This window comes from Limulus polyphemus, unplaced genomic scaffold (genome assembly GCF_000517525.1).
Source record: "Limulus polyphemus unplaced genomic scaffold, Limulus_polyphemus-2.1.2 Scaffold4489, whole genome shotgun sequence".
NCBI lineage: Eukaryota > Metazoa > Arthropoda > Merostomata > Xiphosura > Limulidae > Limulus > Limulus polyphemus.
The window spans coordinates 4,474-25,178 of NW_013670099.1; the positions used below are offsets into that span (position 1 = coordinate 4,474).

General features: G+C 31.6%; 2 protein-coding genes across 2 annotated transcripts in view; both read right to left on the bottom strand.

Moving 5' to 3' along the window:
- LOC106471238 (balbiani ring protein 3-like) overlaps positions 1-20,705 on the bottom strand; it is a 60,126-nt gene that overhangs the window by 2,302 nt on the left and 37,119 nt on the right. The window contains exons 20-25 of the mRNA XM_022399862.1: positions 7,090-7,254; positions 4,311-4,389; positions 3,848-3,978; positions 3,506-3,535; positions 2,826-2,984; positions 850-1,098 (exon numbers count right to left, since the gene is read on the bottom strand). Of these exons, the coding sequence (XP_022255570.1) occupies positions 850-1,098; positions 2,826-2,984; positions 3,506-3,535; positions 3,848-3,978; positions 4,311-4,389; positions 7,090-7,254 (813 nt within the window). The remainder of the gene's footprint in view (positions 1-849; positions 1,099-2,825; positions 2,985-3,505; positions 3,536-3,847; positions 3,979-4,310; positions 4,390-7,089; positions 7,255-20,705) is intronic.
- On the bottom strand, positions 7,713-16,417 carry LOC111088812. Its single transcript, XM_022399860.1, has 9 exons — positions 15,188-16,417; positions 12,959-13,126; positions 12,608-12,640; positions 11,778-11,933; positions 11,317-11,484; positions 10,943-11,107; positions 9,185-9,379; positions 8,338-8,589; positions 7,713-7,836 (listed from the first exon to the last, which is right to left on the bottom strand). The coding sequence occupies exons 1-9, from the start codon at positions 16,398-16,400 to the stop codon at positions 7,742-7,744; spliced, it is 2,445 nt and encodes an 814-aa protein (XP_022255568.1). The 5' UTR covers positions 16,401-16,417; the 3' UTR covers positions 7,713-7,741.

A 20,705-nucleotide genomic window follows, 5' to 3' on the forward strand; every position in this document is an offset into this window, starting at 1 on the left:
ATAAATATTACAGAACACTGTTACATACAGGAGAAGTATAAAGATTACAAACAATTGTTTTGTTGATAACAGCACACTGTTACATACAGGAGAAGTATAAAGATTACAAACCATTGTTTTGTTTATAACAGCACACTGTTACATACAGGAGAAGTATAAAGATTACAAACCATAGTTTTGTTGATAACAGCACACTGTTACATACAGGAGAAATATAAAGATTACAAACCATTGTTTTGTTGATAACAGCACACTGTTATATACAGTATAAGTATAAATATTACAAACCATTGTTTTGTTGATAACAGCACACTGTTATATACAGTATAAGTATAAATATTACAAACCATTGTCACAAGCAGACTTTACATAGTATAATTAGTTTCTGAAATAACAATATTGATGTACTAGATGTGTTTATTATATTATTAGCAGTATATCTTCTAGTCACAAGCAGACTTTACATACTATAATTAGTTTCTGAAATAACAATATTGATGTACTAGGTGTGTTTATCATATTATAAGCAGTATATCTTCTAGTCACAAGTAACCATTATATACTATAATTAGTTTCTGAAATAACAAAACATATGTACTAGATGTGTTTAATACTTTACTAATATTATTATTTTGGTCACTAGTAAGCTTTACTTACTTTGAATTAATGTTTTTTGTTAATTTTTTCAGGCTTAAGTTATCAGTTGATGAAATTAACAACTGAGTTTTGAATTAATCATAAGTACAGTGATAAATGGTTTAACTCTATCTGAAACTGAACAAAATATATTAAAAGTTCACAAAAAGAACTGCATTTTAAGTAAATTTCTAAAATACTTTTATTACTTACTTTTTACACCAGGATTAGCATTCCATGCCGACCTTTTGACCACAGACTTTATATCTTGCTCCTTGAGTCCATTGTCTTTTTTCGATGTTAGAACAAGAGAAAAATGTAAAGGAGAAGATGGGAGTGAGTTATTTGAATGCTGTAATTTAACAGGAAGAAAGTCCTCGATTCTGTTCAGAGGAAGCCCCTGATTTGCCCAGGCATGGCTATTCAACACTTTTTGCACTTTTCTCACACAAGTAGTTAGACCTGAGAATACAAAACATAAAACTGTAAGATGAGATGTTGCAAAAAATGTTTCAAAGATACATTTCGTAACCAACAAGAAGAGTTACTCTGAAGAAAACTTAGACTTTCAACTAACATGAATATTCAAATTAGTTTTTACCCCTAGTTCATGTCAACTGTATGTTTTTATTTATTAACCCTCTCTGCACGGGCATCCTTTACTGTGCATATCACGAGGGTTTTAGTGATATTCAAAATTTAATTAAACTAATTTTTGTTTATGTTATACCAGTTAGTATAGCATAAAATCATAGCTAATAATCTATATCTGAATAGTATATAAGTTTTAAGTTCTTAGGTTTATAAGGCAATATAAAAAACCCTGTACAGAAAACAATGTTAATTTCTCTTTTAATACAAGCTTTGTTCTCACAGGAAACATATTGACTAGCTTGGATAAATTTTTAATGGCTCTTGTCACATATTTAGAAAGCCAAAAAATTGTTTATGGGACATTGTCTGCTTCTTGCATGTTACTATTCTATGTTCTTTGGTGCAATATTTAGTTAAATAAAAATTATTTAGCACACTACTACCATTAGTATAAAAAAATTAGGGTTAAGTGTCATTGATGGTCGACAGCAAACAAAAAAAGAACACAGATGGTTCAAGGTTAGTACTTTATTTCTTGTTTTTCATGTGTATTCATTATTTATTATTATAAAAATAACCAAAATCTAAAAATAGGGATCTCTTTAGGTTAGTTAAGGTTAGAGTAGGTAAAATAAATAATAATAATATAATACAAAAGTTGCATGAGACATGTTCGCAAGCAGCTCATGGGTAATGTAATTAGGTAGTGTAACATGATCCCCGTGTTCCCCAAGTGATTTACAACTTATGTTATAATAATGTGAATAGTACTAGTAGTTAGAAACAGTTTAAATGACAAAAAAACAATAAAACTTAAATATAAACGGATGTATACAGTTACACGTTTTAAAGCTACATAGGATAAACAAATGTAGTTTCATGTTACAATTTGATGTCATTCTAGAAAGAAAAAAAGGTAATTAAGATGTATTTCGATTTTTTTTGGTGGTTATGAGATTGGTCAAATTGAACAACCATGTATAGAGTTATGAAAGAGAAAGTAACAGATTGAATATAAAGTTTTACAGAAAACAAATGTTTGAAATGTATTTAGGAAAAGTTTAAGAGATTACAAAAATGAAAGTTGAAATTTTTGAGATGAAGAAAAGTATTTTTAATCTTAACATGAACATCATTTTGCACTCATACTAGTAGAAAAAAGACTCGATAGTCAAATCTTTTTATAAAAAATTAGTAATATTAAAACTATAATGACTTTAAACGAGTACATGCTCACATGGTTGGTCAATTCAACCGAGCCCATGTAGAGAGAGTTAACAGATAGATTAACAACAGTAACTACACCTGTTATTGAGTATGTGCAGAATGCAAGTAAGTAAAACCTCCGAGTGAATATTCCATCTGAAACACTTTACATCTTACCTCCACATAATATAAACTTCACAAAAATATACATAAACATTATTGTTTTGTTTATGGTTAAACTCTAGGATATATATATATATATATATATATATACATGCTATAATAAGTAACAACATATAGTTTTTAACAACTTTGGTAACAGAGCTCTCCACTATTACATTCATGAAATTTGGGGTTTATAAAACTAGAGTAAATGCAGAAGAGGTTACCATCATTACAGTCCACTGGGTGATTCATCTCATCATAGAACACAGGTGTGCATCCTCCACAAGGATTCACACGACAGGTGGCGTTTGGGTGTGCTAGACAGTGTTGGTTGTTACAGAGGTCGGCAGGACACAGGTAGACAGGTTTTTCATCAGGACAGACTAAATAATATATATTATATTAGCTCCATCATACCATACTTTGATTCACAAACTACTACTACAATATCACTGATAACCTTTCCAAAGATTAGACAACAGATACAATATACCCTGTAAACTAGCCAATCATTAATAAGCTTCTCATAAGTCAATGACTCTAGTTTTAATCCTAAATCTTTTGTAAGTTTTGGTTTTGTTATCACATTTCTACATGTACACACATATTAAATACATCAGCACCGTCTACATGCCACAAAATTCTCCAAAATTCCCTGCCAATTTTTGGTTATCTATTTCAAAAGAATTCAGTTATAAAAATAAATTAGTTGACAAGTTCTTATTTTGAATCAGAGAAACATTTCTTTTCACATCCTCTTATATAAAATATAAATTATATTTTGAGAACAAGGGTGTGGAACTGTTTATTGTCATGTTAAAAAATTAAGGGATAAAGTGTTCATAAATTCTAACAGTCTTTTCAAAGAAAGAAATATATAAAAACTCGATTTTATATTACTTACTTGATGTCTCATCTAAAGTTCTTCCCATTCCTACAGAAATGAATAAATAAAAAAAACTTCATCACATTAAATTAATAACGAAGTTTAACATGAGTGTCCAAAAATACAGAAAAATGCTTATTTCGAGATTTTAGCTTAGTCCAAAACTTACACTAGCACAGAATGCATTATTAATGTTTGCTTTGATTATCAAAAATAACTTCCAACATGCTCTAAATTTCTGTAAAAAATGCTACAGTCAGAAGCATAAAAAATGCAACTTTTTTCAAACTTGTATGGTAAGAAGGTATGGTTATCTACTTCTAGCAAGGACACCTGTGTTTCAAAAGGAACAGAGCTTACTTGATGTACAGTGGGGAGTTCCTCTTATGATACTTCCTGGAACTTGCTCCCCATCCTTGCTGGCACACCAGCAAAGCCCAATGGAGTCAAAACACTGAACTGTGGCCCAGTCACCAGTGTCCTTGTTACACCTGTAATAAACATTACATCATGTAATCAATAAAGTAAAAAATGTAAACAGCTTAATAATAATAATAAGATCATCGCTATTTAGAATTTACTATACCTATCAATCAAAAATAAAAAACATTACAATATCAACAACAGGAAAAACTCACTACAAAAGAAAAAATATTCTTATACAGTTTATAAAAGTGACCACTAGAAAGCATTATCCTCATAAAAAAGAGATAATCACAACAGACGTAAAGTTTATTGATTGGCATATATTGTCTGTACACAGATTTAAATCGAGATTAAAAGCAGAATTTACTTCAATAATTATAACAATAAATAAACTCACTTAGGAATAAATACTGCTCCATTGCTGTGTTTAAGATATTTCAAGTTCCTTTCTCTAAGTTTTTCACAATGTGACAAAGCTGCAAAACAAATACAACAATTCTAATTTCACAATGTGACAATACTACAAACTGATCATATACACACAACAATTCTAATTTCAAATGTGACAATACTACACACAAAAATTCTAATTTCAAATGTGACAATACTACACACAACAATTCTAATTTCACAATGTGACAATACTACAAACTAACCATATACACACAACAATTCTCAATTCACAGTGTGACAATACTACAAACTGATCATATACACACAACAATTCTAATTTCAAATGTGACAATACTACACACAAAAATTCTAATTTCAAATGTGACAATACTACACACAACAATTCTAATTTCACAATGTGACAATACTACAAAGTGATCATATACGCCAACAATTCTAATTACACAATGTGACAATACTACAAACTAACCATATACACACAACAATTCTAAATTCACAGTGTTACAATACTACAAACTGATCATACACACACAACAATTCTAATTTCACAATGTGACAATACTACAAACTGATCATATATGCCAACAATTCTAATTACACAATATGACAATACTGTGAATCCTCATTAGTATGAACATCAATATTATTCACAATCCAGATTATTTTTCCAACAGACAAATCTTAACAATGGTAAATTTAATCAATAGTCTGTATATTCCAAATCCAAACAGCAATTTCTTATAACAAACATACATTTTGTATGAATAGATAATTCTGTAATTCTCACATGATTCCACAAGTCAAGTAAGTGTCAATCAGAACAAGAAACAAGGTAATTACTACTGACCACAAAACACCTCCACTAACTAACAACTTCCTGTTTATAACAGTTTTCCTAGAACAACCATCACAGTAGGGACGTACGTATGAGCTATAACATATATTCAGAGGTCATCACAGTGACTTATGCAATGGTCAAGTAAAGTCACAGTGCTTTAACACAAAGACACATAGAAATATCAGCATCATTAAAACATGATTTTTTGTTTAAACAAGAAAGCAAATCAAAGTGCAAGCTTTGATACATTTGGTAGACATTTCAGTGTTGAAAGAAATGTTCTCTTCGGCAAGTCAACCAAATCTGGCATTCTTTACAGCAAAGAAAATTGGGTGAATATTCCAGAAGATTCAGGTCGAGATATTCAAAACATGCAAACATAGAGCAAGCTCTGTATCGTTGATGTTACATTACGAAATGTGTGTGTTAATGATGAAATGTTTACTGAGAGAGCTGGTCAACTTGGACAACAGCTTGGTGTAACATAACTTAGAGATAGTTAATCAACTAGTAAAACAGCATGGTGTAACAGAGTTTAGAGAGAGCTAATCAACTTGGACAATAGCTTGTTGTAACAGAGGATAGAGAGAGCTAATCAACTAGAACAACAGCTTGGTTTAACAGAGTTCAGAGAGAGCTAATCAACTAGAACAACAGTTTGGTTTAATACAACTTAGAGAGAGAGCTAATCAACTTAGTGTAACAGAGGTTAGAGAGAGCTAATCAACTAGTACAATGGCTTGGTGTAACAGAGGTTAGAGAGAGCTAACTAAGTTGGACAACAGTTAGAGAGGGCTAATCAACTACTATAACAGCTTGGTGTAACAGAATTTGGACACTCCAGAGGATGGCTCAAAGTTTCAAAGGACACTTTGAGACAAGGAAGACAAAGCTGCAAAGTGAAGCAGCATGTGACAATCAAAATGTAATCACTGCAGGTGGTAATGATACTGTGTCAGCTGCTCAGTGGCTCATCATCAACTGGGCAGAACCAAATGATGAAGAGTTGTCAGATAAAGACATCATATCTATTTTCTCTTCAAGACTGTGATAACAGTTAATTTAACATTGAAAATGATCCACCAGTTGAACCAGTCAGTCTGAATAAAGCACAATCTAGTCTTAAAGACATCATCTTATTATTTGCTTAAGGCTGCTGAGAAGCTTCAAAAGACAAAAATTCAGTTCAAAAGCAGACTGTAATTACATCCTTCTGTAGAAAGTGATTTGTAAATACATAATTTGTTTAAAAAATAATAATTTATGTGAAGATAATGAAATGTCACTTTGGTAATGTAATTTGTATAATTATTAAAGCTGATGAGTTTCTTGTAGATGCAGTTATTTTTTGTTTACTAACTGCCTGTTAACCCTTACTAGTCTACACCCTTACACTTTTCTTTCGATAACTCATGTTACTAATAATGTCCATTGTGACTACTTCAACTATCCAGATGTCTGGATAATATGGGTGAATTAATTTACTATAAATGTGTTTGGATTAAAGAGGATTCACTCCACTGTAGAGTAACACATGTAACAGTTCTATATTTCCAAGATAATTGCTACTTATATCAACATGATAGTTACAGTAGTGGAAAATTAGATATCATCATGGCAAACTTAAAAAAGAAACAATGAGACATTATGTTTACACAAAATTAAATTTGAAAAGTGCAATGTTTTGAACCTTTTAGATATTAATTTATATAACAGGATTCAAAATTGAAATTTCAAGAGCTAGACAAATGCTCATTTGAAGACTGACAGAAACACTGAATTTTAGACAGTTGAAAACTTTAACAAACTAATACAGAAGTAATCTTTGTGCATTATTACTCGCATATTACAAACATTAGATCTTTTACACTAAAAAATCAAATTTGTATAAATTCCTATCATCACTACAAAAATAAATACTTGCCATGACACGTTTTTTCACAATCTTCTCTCGAGTTAAAGTTATTTAAATTACCACCACATCCACCAAACCTAAACTCCTCACATAAATTCTTCCGTGTATTAAAGAACCAACGTGGTATGGATGATTTACAGCGTCCAACATCTTTTTCGGCAAAACAGGCATCCCCTAATATATGAAATAGAAAATGGACAAATTACTGAAAATTGCTTTTCTCAAATCTAGTGTAATCTGGAACAATTATTTCTAATGTGACAAAAAAATACATATATTCTTTACACTGGTTGTAATAACAGCTGAAGATATCTAAACATAAACATATTCTGTGGTATTTTAAACTATGTTTTTCTTCTATATATAAAACAGTGTGCTGTTATCAACAAAACTATGGTTTGTAATATTTATACTTCTGTATATAACAGTGTGCTGTTATCAACAAAACTATGGTTTGTAATATTTATACTTCTGTATATAACAGTGTGCTGTTATCAACAAAACTGGCTTGGTCCATTAAACCGAACAACAGTAATCTCATGTCTTTACATGATCTAATGAAGAAGCTGCTTGGTCCATTAAACTGAACAACAGTAATCTCATGTCTTTACATGATTTAATTAAGAAGCTGCTTGGTCCCCTAAACTGAACAACAGTAATCTTACCTCTTTACATGATCTAATGAAGAAGCTGCTTGGTCCATTGAACGATGTTTAAAAGCTAAGGTGACCTCAACTCTCTTGACTTTCACTGGTTCTGAAAGTTTATATAAAAAAAGAGGTGAAGAATGATCTTTCTGGAAAATGAAACCTTTATTCTATAACAGTGTTTCCCAAACATTTTTGCTCCAGCAAACTATGAGTTCTCATGCCTCCTTGTAATAAATTTTTAATACAAGTACTGAAAGTGGCACCAAAAATAGATATGCTTAATGAATAGACGAGAAGCATTGGTGAGCGTTGCTTGCCACAAACACACCCATACAATGATTTTTTGCTCAAATGTGTTGAACGAAAAACCCCTATTTCTTCTGGTTTAATTTCAACAAATATAACTTTGAAACCCTCAAAACTTTTCCTTGTGCCCCCCCCCCTGGATTTTAAAAACACCCACTAGGGAAAACTGTTCTATATAATTTTTTATCGATTTAAAGGCAATTGAAAATTATAGGAATTTGATAAAAATAATGAAAAATATTAAGTGGGAAATAACCCATACATAAGATAGACAAGGATGACTAGACATTATGTCACTAACCACAGTTCTGGCTTCCATGAGGAAATATAGTTGTTCCTGGAAGTTGGATTCCAGCTTCATCCACACACCAGCATTCTTCATCATACAAAACACTGTTTGGTGCCACTGCACACTGAATAGGTAAGAACTGGCCGTTCAAATCACATTGGGCAATGTAACTGTTTTCTAACGTCTTGTCCGCTAGGTGCTGCCGTCTGGTATTTTCACAACGAGTGTGTCTTGGAACAGTTGGAGTAACAATATGTGCTGGTTCTGAAAGTTTCATGAAAATAGACTTTTGTTTATTAAAACAGATCAGTGAGAAACCAAGATTATGTTTAAATCATGAATTTAAGCTTTTTATATAAAAAGAAGTTGATAAGCAAAAGTAAGCCTTGAATACTTTTGTTTGTTGTTGAATTTCATGCAAATCTACTCAAGGCACTAGTTCTCTTTAAGTTTTAAGTGATACACTAGAGGGACAGCAGTTAGTCAACACCACCTACCATCAACTTTTGGGCTGTTCTTATCAGATTGAATTGTGGAATGTGACTGTCACTCTAATAACACACTCACTGCCAATAGTGTGGATCATTATTTTCTAATATTTTTTAAAGTGATAACTGGGCACAGACCAAAATACCTCACATCCACATGCTAACAATTGAGAATACCAAATGTTAATATGTTTCCTAGAATATTCTAAACATTTAAATAAAAACTATAAAGCTCAATATTTTCACAGATCTTGTAACAACGATAACACTCATTGTAATAGGTACTTCTTTTGGAAACTTGTACATTAATTGCTTGTTCGGTGTTCCATGTGCAACCCCGATTAAAAAGTATCACACAAAAAGAGCCTCACCCGATGTAGATTCACCAAAACACTCAACGGGTTTTCCCGTCTGGTTGTTAACAAACATTGCTTCACATGAGCATGGGTCTGCGGTACAAACAGCATCAGGATTAGCAGGACAGGTGGCATTAATACAAGACTTCAGCCTGCTACATGGCTCAAGGTTCTGACCTTTAACTAATGTCCATGGGCACAGAACCAGATCTATAGATAAAATTCAAATTAAACAGGAGTTACATTTAAAGACTAATGGTAATTTTAAATAAATATTTATGTTATCGAACACCCATTTTAAAATAAAGCAGAATCCTATTATATATGGAAGTTATCGGCAGAACTTACATACAAAAGGAAGCAAAAAATAGAGTAATAAACATCTTCAAATCAAGATTAAACTGTTTGAACCTATTAACTTTAAAGAATGAAAATCACAGCTTTACATGTGAAAAGTTAAATGTGTAATAAAAAAACTGAAAATAGTAGCAGTGAGTATGATGAAACACCTGGGCAAGAAAACATTTTTAAGGGTCAGCAAATGTTGAAACTGTATAAACAACACAGAACTGTACATCTCCCGCTGAAACTTCTGGACAATAAAACATTTTTAAGGGTTAACAAGTGTTGAAACTGTATAAACAACACAGAGCTATATGTTTCCCACTGAAACATCTGGACAAGAAAAATTTTTAAGGGTTAACAAATGTTGAAACTATAAACAACAGAACTGTACATCTGCTAACATGAGCTGTGTGTAGAGTGTCATGAGACACATTAGTTTTACTCTAATGATGACTACTCATCATAATACTAATCCTGCTCAGTATGAAAGGAACTGTGGGTGTAGAGGGTTGTTACAAAAGTCCAGTCAAACTGGATTAATGTCACAAGTGGAGTACCTTAGTACTCAGTTCCAGAGCCTTTGCTCTTTTTAATTTACATCAGTGGCATAAATATTAATGAAGAGTCAATAAATTACTTAAATTTGCTAGTGATATTAAGGTTTTGGGTGTTGCTGGCTGCTTTACAAAAAGATTTATACATTATTTAGTGATTTCGATGAATAAATGGCAGATGACTTTTAATTATAATAAATGCAAGGTAATACATGTGGATTATCATAATTTGAATTATAATTACAATTTTAATGTGAATAACCTTAACAGTGTTATGGATGAAAAAGACATTGGTGTTCTGTTTGATCAGTCTCTTAAGCCGTCTAAGAAGTTTGCTGTTGTAAGTGGTAAGGCAAATACAATTTTAGGTTGTATCTATAGAAATACTTAATACAAGTCTAAAGAGGTCATAATGTCATTATGTAGGTCACTGATTAGGCTACAGTTGGACTTTTTGAAACAGGAGGGCTACTAGGATGGATAAGTTGTCATACAAGGACATCAAAAAATTATATTACACACTTCCCAAGATAAATTTCTCTGCAGCTGGAGAAGGCAGATGGAAAATATATTGAGAGGGGGCAAAACATACCAATCCTTCCCCAGAGCCAGTGAAAGCTCTCTAGGGATCTGCTTCTAACTCCATCAATGAGGATAAAAAAAATACTTGTACGTACTACAAAAGTCTTACTAGTAACAGTAACAACCTCATTAACTACTAAAATACCTATATTTTAGCATTTCTGGGGAAAGTTAACAAGTTAGTTACATACCTACCTTTTATTTTCTGATAACAGTAACAGCTATATTACCTATGAAAATATCTACTTGAAATATTCACTGATAAAACTTAAAACATATTATAAAGAATTACCTGGACACCTGGCATCACATTCCTCTTTTGTTTCAAAGTTGTTTTTATTGCCTCCACACCCTCCGTAGATAAACTCCTCACAGGTGTGAGTCTGGTGGTTGTAAAACCAACGTGGCACATATCCTCTACACAAACCAATATCTCTTGGCTGGTCACACATTGGCACTGAGGAATTAATAAAGAATTAGTAGAATTCAGAGCGTCTAACATACCATCTGTTAATAGATAAACACTGTTTTTATGAAGAAACAGTTTCTTGCTTACACAAAACTGTGAAAATTTGAAGCTGGATTATCTATACTATAACTAATCATATTTAGAAGCAGTGTGAAATAAAATGAGAAACAAGTAGTGTCTTTCAATGTTTTACCAACCTTCCTGCTCGCACGTCTCGTAGCATTTTTCAAGACTTTCAAAGTTGTTGTCATTGCCTTCACAGCCACCAAAGTTAAACTGTTCACAGCTTCCACTAGTTTTGTTATAAAAATACCGTGGTAAGGAAGAACGGCAATTCCCGACAGCCAGAGGCTGGCTACATTTGTCTTAAAAACAAAACAAAAGGGCTGATAAATAACATTGTAAAAAACTAATATTTTTAATAAGTCAAGAAAAGTCATATAAAATTGGTTTAGTTAAACCAATAGGTAATAATTTATAAACAAAGAAAAAGTCCTAATTACAGTCACTATGCTCGTTGACACGCTGCCAGCCTATCACTGTTCAAAAATAACCTAATACTTATTTCATAAACTATAGTCTGTATTAAAGTTTATAAAACACTTCACTTATTACATTTACTTATTGGAAGGAAATCAAGAATTTTTAATCTCCTCACCTTCACATAGAACTTTCTCTCCTGCTTGATTAACAAAGGTTGTGGCACAATCTCTACATGGGTCAGCAACACAAACAGCATCTGGATGTTGTGGACAGTAGGCAGTTACACATTCATCTGTACACACTCGTGGTTTGTTATCATACCCTGGACACACTGGTCAAATAAATATCATAAGTTATTAACATCTTAAAAGTTACAGTTACTTCACAAATGTTCATTATAAGACCAACTAAACATCATAACTTAAAATCTTACAAGTTACAGTTACTTAACGAATGTTCATTATAAGACCAAATAAACATAAGTTATTAACATTTTAAAGTTACAGTTACTTCACAAATGTTTATTATAATACCAAATAAACATCATAACTTAAAATCTTAAAAGCTACAGTTACTTAACGAATGTTCAGTATAAGACATGAAGTGTTTTAGTGACAAATGCTGTACTTATTTGATTGTTAACCTACTCTGATTTTCAAGACAAAAAAAATTATAAAGAATCAGATGTTAATCAAGTCCTTTAAGCTGGTGTTATAATCATATGAACATAAGTGTAGCAAGTTAAAATATAATAATGTTTATTTATTGTGTTCTAAATAAATTGTGCTTTGCACTTTATCTAGAAAACAGAGAATCAAACACACACCAAACAATTCTGAACTGTAAAATGAATAAATGCTGGAAAAGTCCTAGCACAAAGATGAAAGATAATAAACAAAAAATAATATGGGTTTAAGTTTATTATTACTATTATAAATCAACTCCAAGCTAACAGCATCTGTCAGAAATATTAAGTTAATATCAATCAGACTTTCATATACTTACCAGGATCAATCTCTTGTCTTTCTAGAATTCTTCCTGCAATATAAAACACTTTAATCAAAAACAAAATATTATTTCCAACCAAATTTTGTATTCATTAGTATTTAAATGATTAAAACCAAATTACTTTTGTTAATAGATTTTATTACACAAAATCTCTTTTAGATAAAAAAATTCAAAACGTTTTCTTATATATCAGAAGAGTGAAAACAAAATCTAGTACACATGTTTAATACCATTATATCTGTGCACACAAATTATACAAACTACATTCTTTATACCCATATCTCAGTCACCTAATTCTCACGCATATAAACATTTCTTTGTATTTATTACCACGCAAAACAACATTACCCTTAGCATCACAAGTCACTAAGCCTCGAGTTAGAGTGTTGTGTAATGGATTTCCACCATCATCCACGCACCAGGAAAGTTCTCCCTGACTCTGAGCAGCTGCAAAACCCCCATCGGCAGAACAGGTGGGAGGCATAACCACCATGTTTACAGGCTCCACTGGTAAGGCTATAACAAGTTATAGAATTCAAGGTTTGAGAGTAGAAAATTTTAAGAAGTTACATTTTAAACTCTTTGGTACATATCTTAATTAACTATAATAACCTCAAAATCTAAATTTCAGATCCTACCATGCACTGTAAGTTATATTACAATGTCACTAGCTATGCCAAATGCAAGATACCACTATTAGGTTGGCTTGTTATGGAGAGTGGATAAGAAGGCCACCCTTTCAATACAAAAGTTTAGATAATGACTGGTAAAACTGATAAAAATGGTAAATGGTAATAAAATAAGGTATTAATTATGATCAATAAGCATAAAAAATTATTCTAACAGACTAACATACTGACCAATTATAATGGTTGCCAACAGCAGGATATAAAAAAAAATTAAAACAATTATAGTAATGATCAACAACTAAAAAAGAATGATTTTCGACAACAGACTGCCATGTCACTTATGATTAAGTGAGACTGATTTCTAATGCAGTGAAAGGTCACCACTTGAAACTGTGAAATTGTACTGTATCTCGAACCTTGGCCAAACAGCTACAACAGATACATTCCAACATAATTTGAGCAAATAATTCAGCCACTGTAAGCAAGTAATGTTAATATAAGAAATTGCATACGTTATATTACATGTTATAAAAAAGACATACAAAATATTTTTTCAAGTTCATAAGCCGTTTCACATTAAAATTCCACTTATTCTACTTTGAAAATTATTCATGTGCTTTTCTAAGAAAACTGTCAGATGGGTAAGAACCAAAGCATTCCAGATTATAGGAAAACATTTTTCCAGTAAGGTCAACAAAATTTTGACAAAATTGAATCTATTACATACTTAAAATTATTATCAAATATGTAAATATTTATGTGCTATAAACAAGATTATTATTACTCATCGAACTCGAGCAGAAGCTTTTAGAATGATCGTCTACACACTAGGAAAATCACAGGTAAAATGTTGTAGATCCAAAATTTTTAACCTAAATATTTTCAAAATTATAATGATATAAAAAGATACCTATCCCTAAATTTTAACTAGTCACACTAGGAAAATCACAGGTAAAATGTTGTAAATCCAAAATTTTTAACCTAAATATTTTCAAAATTATAATGATATAAAAAGATACTTATCCCTAAATTTTAACTAGTCACATTAGATTCCATGAAATATGTAGAATTGGGGCTGGAGGAGGTTCAACCCCCTCAGCTTTTTAGACAATTTAAAAATAATAGTAATACACATGTATTTTGAAGTTAAATAACCTGTAAATGTAATTTTTAAGAATTAGAAAAATATCAGTTTATATGTGATCATAAGTACATGTACCTAAATTATTTAGAACTTAGCCCTCCTTTTTAATACTGATTTGCTGAGTTTCTTTAATTATTGAGGACCATATGCCATATTCTGTCTTAAACTTTGTTCACTCTAATTATAACTGGATTTCTTTCTTGGAGTTGCGAGTGTAATTAGGTCACCATCATTATCAATGTTAATTTGTGCAATATAATTTGAACAATAACTGACTGTACAAGAAATAGTTGGCTTTGAAAAACATTGTTGGCTGTTTCGATACAGTTAGGTTTTTCTAAATCCTTTAAACACATTCTTTTAAAATATATTCATAAAATATCTACAAAAACAAATTGCAAAATTTTTTTGGAAAAGTATAAGGTAAAAAAACCCTTTAAATAAAAACACAGGGGAAAATAAATAACCTCGTATTTATTAAAATCATACTTTTTTATTAATACATCACCCTGTTGTATTTTTAGCATTAATGTCATAGTCAGTATGCCTTAATTAAACTAGCTGGCCTCTCAGGATTTAAATGACAATACTGGACAATAGATTTAAAGCAAAATGAAACATTTGAAATACATATATAAATAAAACAAGACAACTTCATCCAAATTCATAGACATTTAAAAAAATAAATTGTATATTCATAGTGAATGAACTAAATTAAACTTAAAAAAATGTTAATTACTGAGTAAAATGCATTAGTTACAACTTATGAAAAGTATATTTTAAACTTTTAAAAATATGCCTTACCTTGTGGTTGAAGACAGGTTGGGCCACAACTGGTAAGACAACATTTAGAAGATGCAGGGCAATCATGATCAACTATACACTCACGACGAGGCTGGCTACAGGTGAAATCGATCAAGACTTTAGAAGGACAAGTACCAGATTTTGGTCTTGTGTTCTGGCTGGGAATGAAAGGCTCAATGCAGCCAAATCCACAAGCTGTGATACAACACTTTCTGTTTCCAGGACAATCACTGTCCACCATACAGTTGTTATCACAACCCTGTACCATGCTTTGGAAAACAGAGGACAAAGAAGGAATTGGGCACACTCCTTGCTTCACTAGTTTGGGAGTGAATGGATTAAACTGGAATAACCTATCCCAAATATTCTTATTATTTTCAGGCAACCTGATCTTCACGTTGGTAGCTTCTGGCCTGACTGTTTCCCAGAAGTTGTCATTATCACCAGCAAACCTGATGTTCATGTTTGTATCTTCTGGTCGAATCATGTCCCACAAGTTGTCATTATTACCAGGCAGCCTGATGTTCATGTTAGCTACTACAGGCCTTTTTATTTCCCACAAATTGTCATTATTACCAGGAAACCTGATATTCGTGTTTGTAGTTTCTGGTCTGATCATGCCCCAGAAGTTTTCATTGTTGCTAGGAAATTTAATCCTAATATTAGTAGCTTCTGGTCTGATCATGTCCCACATGTTGTCATTATTACCAGACAACCTAATCTTCATATTAGTATCTTCTGTTCCGACCATGTCCCAAATGTTCTCATTATCACCAACAAACCTGAGCCTTGTATTTGCATCTTCTGGTCTGATCATGTCCCACAAATTATCATTATTACCAGCAAACCTAATCTCCGTATTGGTATCTTCTGGTCTGATCATGTCCCACAAATTATCATTATTACCAGACAACCTAATCTTCATATTAGTATCTTCTGTTCCGACCATGTCCCAAATGTTCTCATTATCACCAACAAACCTGAGCCTTGTATTTGTATCTTCTGGTCTGATCATGTCCCACAAATTGTCATTATCACCAGCAAACCTGATCTTCACATTAGTTTTTTCTGGTCTGCTCATGTCCCACAGGTTGTCATTATTATCAGACAACCTGATCTTCATGTTGGTAGTTTCTGGTCTTATCATATCCCACATATCATGGTTCTTACCAAAAATTCCAACCTTGATATTTGATGCTTTTGGTCTAATCATTAGGGATAGCCTTGATGTCATCACTAAAACGAAAAATATTTAGGTATATTTTTACAACTTGTTTAAAGCAGTAGTTTTGTTTATGATAAAAGTCGTTTATATATATATATATATATACAAACTGTCTGTTTAAATGATTTTATATCTACTGGACACTAAATGAAAAAATAAATGCTGAAGAATAAGTTTTTATCTACTAAAATAACAATACTTATGTACTAGATGTGTTTATTATTAGCAGTATATCTTCCGTGAGATTACTGTTGTTCAGTTTAATGGATCAAGCAGCTTCTTAATTAGATCATGTAAAGACGTGAGATTACTGTTATTCAGTTTAATGGATAAGCAGCTTCTTAATTAGATCATGTAAAGATGTGAGATTACTGTTATAGACCCTACAGATTAACTTGTACACAAGAACTGTCTCATGTTAACAAAAATAATCCTCAGAATTTACTTTTATAAAATACCTGGTAAATAGTAAACTTTTGTAACTTAACAATAGTAATCCTTCTGGATATAGTTATACCATACAATAACTTAAACTTACCATAATTACTACCAATAACAGTAGTAGTAATACAATGACAACAGTAACCACAATTATCACACCAATAACAGTTGAACTCAAGTTCTGTTTATGTTTCTTTTCTTCTGCTTGTTTATTACCATGATCCCGCAAGTAACTACTCTTACTGATCTTTTTAGGTACATAGTCAATAATGTGGTAGAAATGAGAGTTCCGAAAATCTGAAGGCAGTTCCACTCCACTGATATGAAGAACTGTTTCACCTCGTATCTGAAAGAAACCATGGACATTAGTACTTGTGTAAAGAGGAACACTACCAAGAAACAACAAAGGTTAGTATACTTGTGTAAAGAGGAACACTACCAAGAAACAACAAAGGTTAGTATACTTGTGTAAAGAGGAACACTACCAAGAAACAACAAAGGTTAGTATACTTGTGTAAAGAGGAACACCATCAAGAAACAACAAAGGTTAGTACACTTGTGTAAAGAGGAACACTACCAAGAAACAACAAAGGTTAGTATACTTGTGTAAAGATGAACACCACCAAGAAACAACAAAGGTTAGTATACTTGTGTAAAGAGGAACACCATCAAGGAACAATGAAGGTTAGTATACTTATGTTAACAGGAACACCATCAAGGAACAATGAAGATTAGTATACTTGTGTTAACAGGAACACCACCAGGAAACCATGGAAGTTAGTACTTGTATTAACAAAATCAGAAATAGAAACAACACTGTACACATGGTGAGCCATGTGAATAGTAATTGTTAACAGAAACACTGTACACACAGTAAGGCTAGTGAGTAGTAATCATTAACAGAAACACTGTACAAACAGTAAGACTAGTAAGTAGTAATCATTAACAGAAACACTGTACACACAGAAAGGCTAGTGAGTAGCAATCTTTAACAAGAAATTAAGAACACTTGTGTAAACAGAAACAACACTGTACATACGATGAGACTAGTATGAGTAGTTTATTTATGCCATCCTTAACAAACAATGACAAATGACTGTATAAGTTGAACTCCCACAGAAAAAATAGTTGGTTCCAAGTAGTTTTGTAATTCCAAGATGTTAATGCTTTACCAAAAGTTAAAAAAATAGGAAATTCCTATAGATCTATAGTATCAAACATAGGTTCATCCTTTTACAGTGTAGCTAAACTTTATCATGTAAGTATTCTTTCCTGTGTGTAAAAAACAGTTATTCTACTGAAAATTTTATAGAAGTTGTAGAAAAAATAAATAAGGTGAATCTAAATAATGATGATATACTTGTGATATCATGATGATATCATGTTGTATCACTATTCATGAAAGTACCAATTGATCAAGCTATTTATTGTTTTCAAGACAAATTCAGTATAAGCAATGTTCCAGTCATCGAAATGTTACATAAGACAAATTTAACAAGAACTTGTGTGGAAAATTCATTTCTTCAATTTATTGATAAAATATATAAACTGACTGAAGGCCTAGCTATGAGTTTTCCATTATCTCCCTTGTTGTGTGATCTTTTCATGGATAGGTTTGAAACTGATGCTTTACAGAATAATAAACTTAAACCAGAAATATTGGATAGGTATGGCGATGACACATTCATGGTAAAGAAAACTTGCCAGTTTTTGTTAATTACTTAAATAGTCTTGAACCTGCTATTAAATTTACTTATGAAATTGAAGAAAATAATAGTTTACCATTTTTTCTACCTATTACTTAAGAAAAACAAAAATAAGTTAAAATCTACTGTCTTTTGTAAACCTTTTTCTGTTATCATGCCACCACATCAAGGATCATGTCATACAAAGTCAGCTTTTTATTCTTATGCTTAGAGGTCTTTAAAGCTAAGTTCTAATCCAGAACATTTAAAAAATAAACTGTTATTAATCAAATATGTAGCATTAGATAGAGGTTTCTCGCCTAATATTGTTAATACAGCTGTGAGAACATTTAACAAGATCACAAATGATGATCAAAATGTAAACTAAAATCAACATTTAATAAAATAGATAAAAAGGAAATGTTGTTTCTATCATATGTCCAAGGTTTGTCATGTTGATTTTTTTGTAAATTTAAAAAATAAAACAAAAATAGCATTCACATCTATAGACCAGTGAATAAAATTAGAAAAAACTGGAAACCTGCTCACAACCTTCATTGGAGAAACATTTTTGAAAACTAAGTAGTCACATGACCAATGGCTTTCTGTATTTATATGGTTGCACAGTATTTGTTTTTCACACTTCTGAGGATTACATGAATTGATGTTAAAACATGTAAAGTGTGTTTTTCACACTCCTGAGGATGACATGAATTGACGTTAAAACATGTAAAGTGTGTTTTTCACACTCCTGAGGATTACATGAATTGATATCAAAATTTGTAGAGTGTCTTTTAAGATCATTGATCGGTCTTAGCATAAGGATTTTAATTGAGCACTAAGCAACGTCGATCATTTGAGTATTTTAATATATTTTAAATAATTACACTAGTTCCCTGAATTTTAGCCTTTTAATATTAAGTCTCCATAATGTTTTGATAAAATTTTCCTACTCTTATCCTAGTAACATATATACACACCATGTTCTCCAAGTGGAAGGCATCGTCTACCTTCTGATCTCCCGTCAAGTTGAAGTTAACATGAAGCCTATCCTTGAAGATCTCTGTCTGTAAGGCTGTGTCATGTTTGTCAGCTGTTAGATCCTCTAGAACTTGTTGAATCATCCTGAAAGAACAGTTTAAGTAGGTCAGTTCTGATCTAGTTATTATGAAATTTCAACAAACAAACTTATAAGTAACACTCATCTGACTGACACTTTTATTCAAACATTACTTTATCAGATTTAATAGTCAATAGAAAACTGGAATACAACATTATCTGAGACAAAAAGAGATTCTCTGAACCAAGAGTATGGTTCTTTATACTAAAGTAAATCACTCATGTTTTCATGACTTATCAAACTACTTATGTCAACCCACAAGAATTCTGTTAAAGAACAAGTTACATCAACAACATTCTATCAATTTTTAAACTTCCCTTACAAAACTATGTATGAGATAAATCCTTTCTGTAGCTGTATTTTCTAGCTCACTCAGTGTTATGTTTGATAAGCCCTTCATTAGATGAATCTTTAAAGTTTTAGTGGCAGCTGCTTAAATTCTGTTTGGTTCTTTTAGTTCATTAAGGCATTTTAATGCCAATTATCCAAAATAGTTTAATGCTACAGTTTGAGTTTTGATCTGACCTAATCAATGTATTTGTTATATTTCTCCTTCATACGTAAATAAAAAACAATCCATTTTCAAACAACAAGTATATCTTAACTTCTAATAAATAAGCTAATCATCATGCTGGGATTGGTCCACTGATTTAAACAACAGTAATCTCACGTCTTTACATGATCTAATTAAGAAGCTGCTTGATCCATTAAACTGAATAACAGTAATCTCACATCTTTACATGATCTAATTAAGAAGCTGCTTGATCCATTAAATTGAACGTTAACATGAGACAGTTCTTGTGTACAAGTGAACCTAGAGGGTATATCTTTGTTAACATGAGACAGTTCTTGTGTACAAGTGAACCTTGGAGGGTATATCTTTGTTAACATGAGACAGTTCTTGTGTACAAGTGAACCTAGAAGGTATATCTTTGTTAACATGAGACAGTTCTTGTGTACAAGTGAACCTAGAGGGTATATCTTTGTTAACATGAGACAGTTCTTGTGTACAAGTGAACCTAGAGGGTATATCTTTGTTAACATGAG

Excerpts from the sequence above, each read along its gene's own strand:
- LOC111088812 (XM_022399860.1), bottom strand. The coding sequence starts at position 16,400 with ATGATTAGACCAAAAGCATCAAATATCAAGGTTGGAATTTTTGGTAAG. Across the intron at positions 11,108-11,316 it reads CGAGACGTGCGAGCAGGAAG|TGCCAATGTGTGACCAGCCA; the intron begins GTTGGTAAAACA and ends TTAATTCCTCAG. Across the intron at positions 8,590-9,184 it reads TTTTGGTGAATCTACATCGG|AACCAGCACATATTGTTACT; the intron begins GTGAGGCTCTTT and ends TGAAACTTTCAG.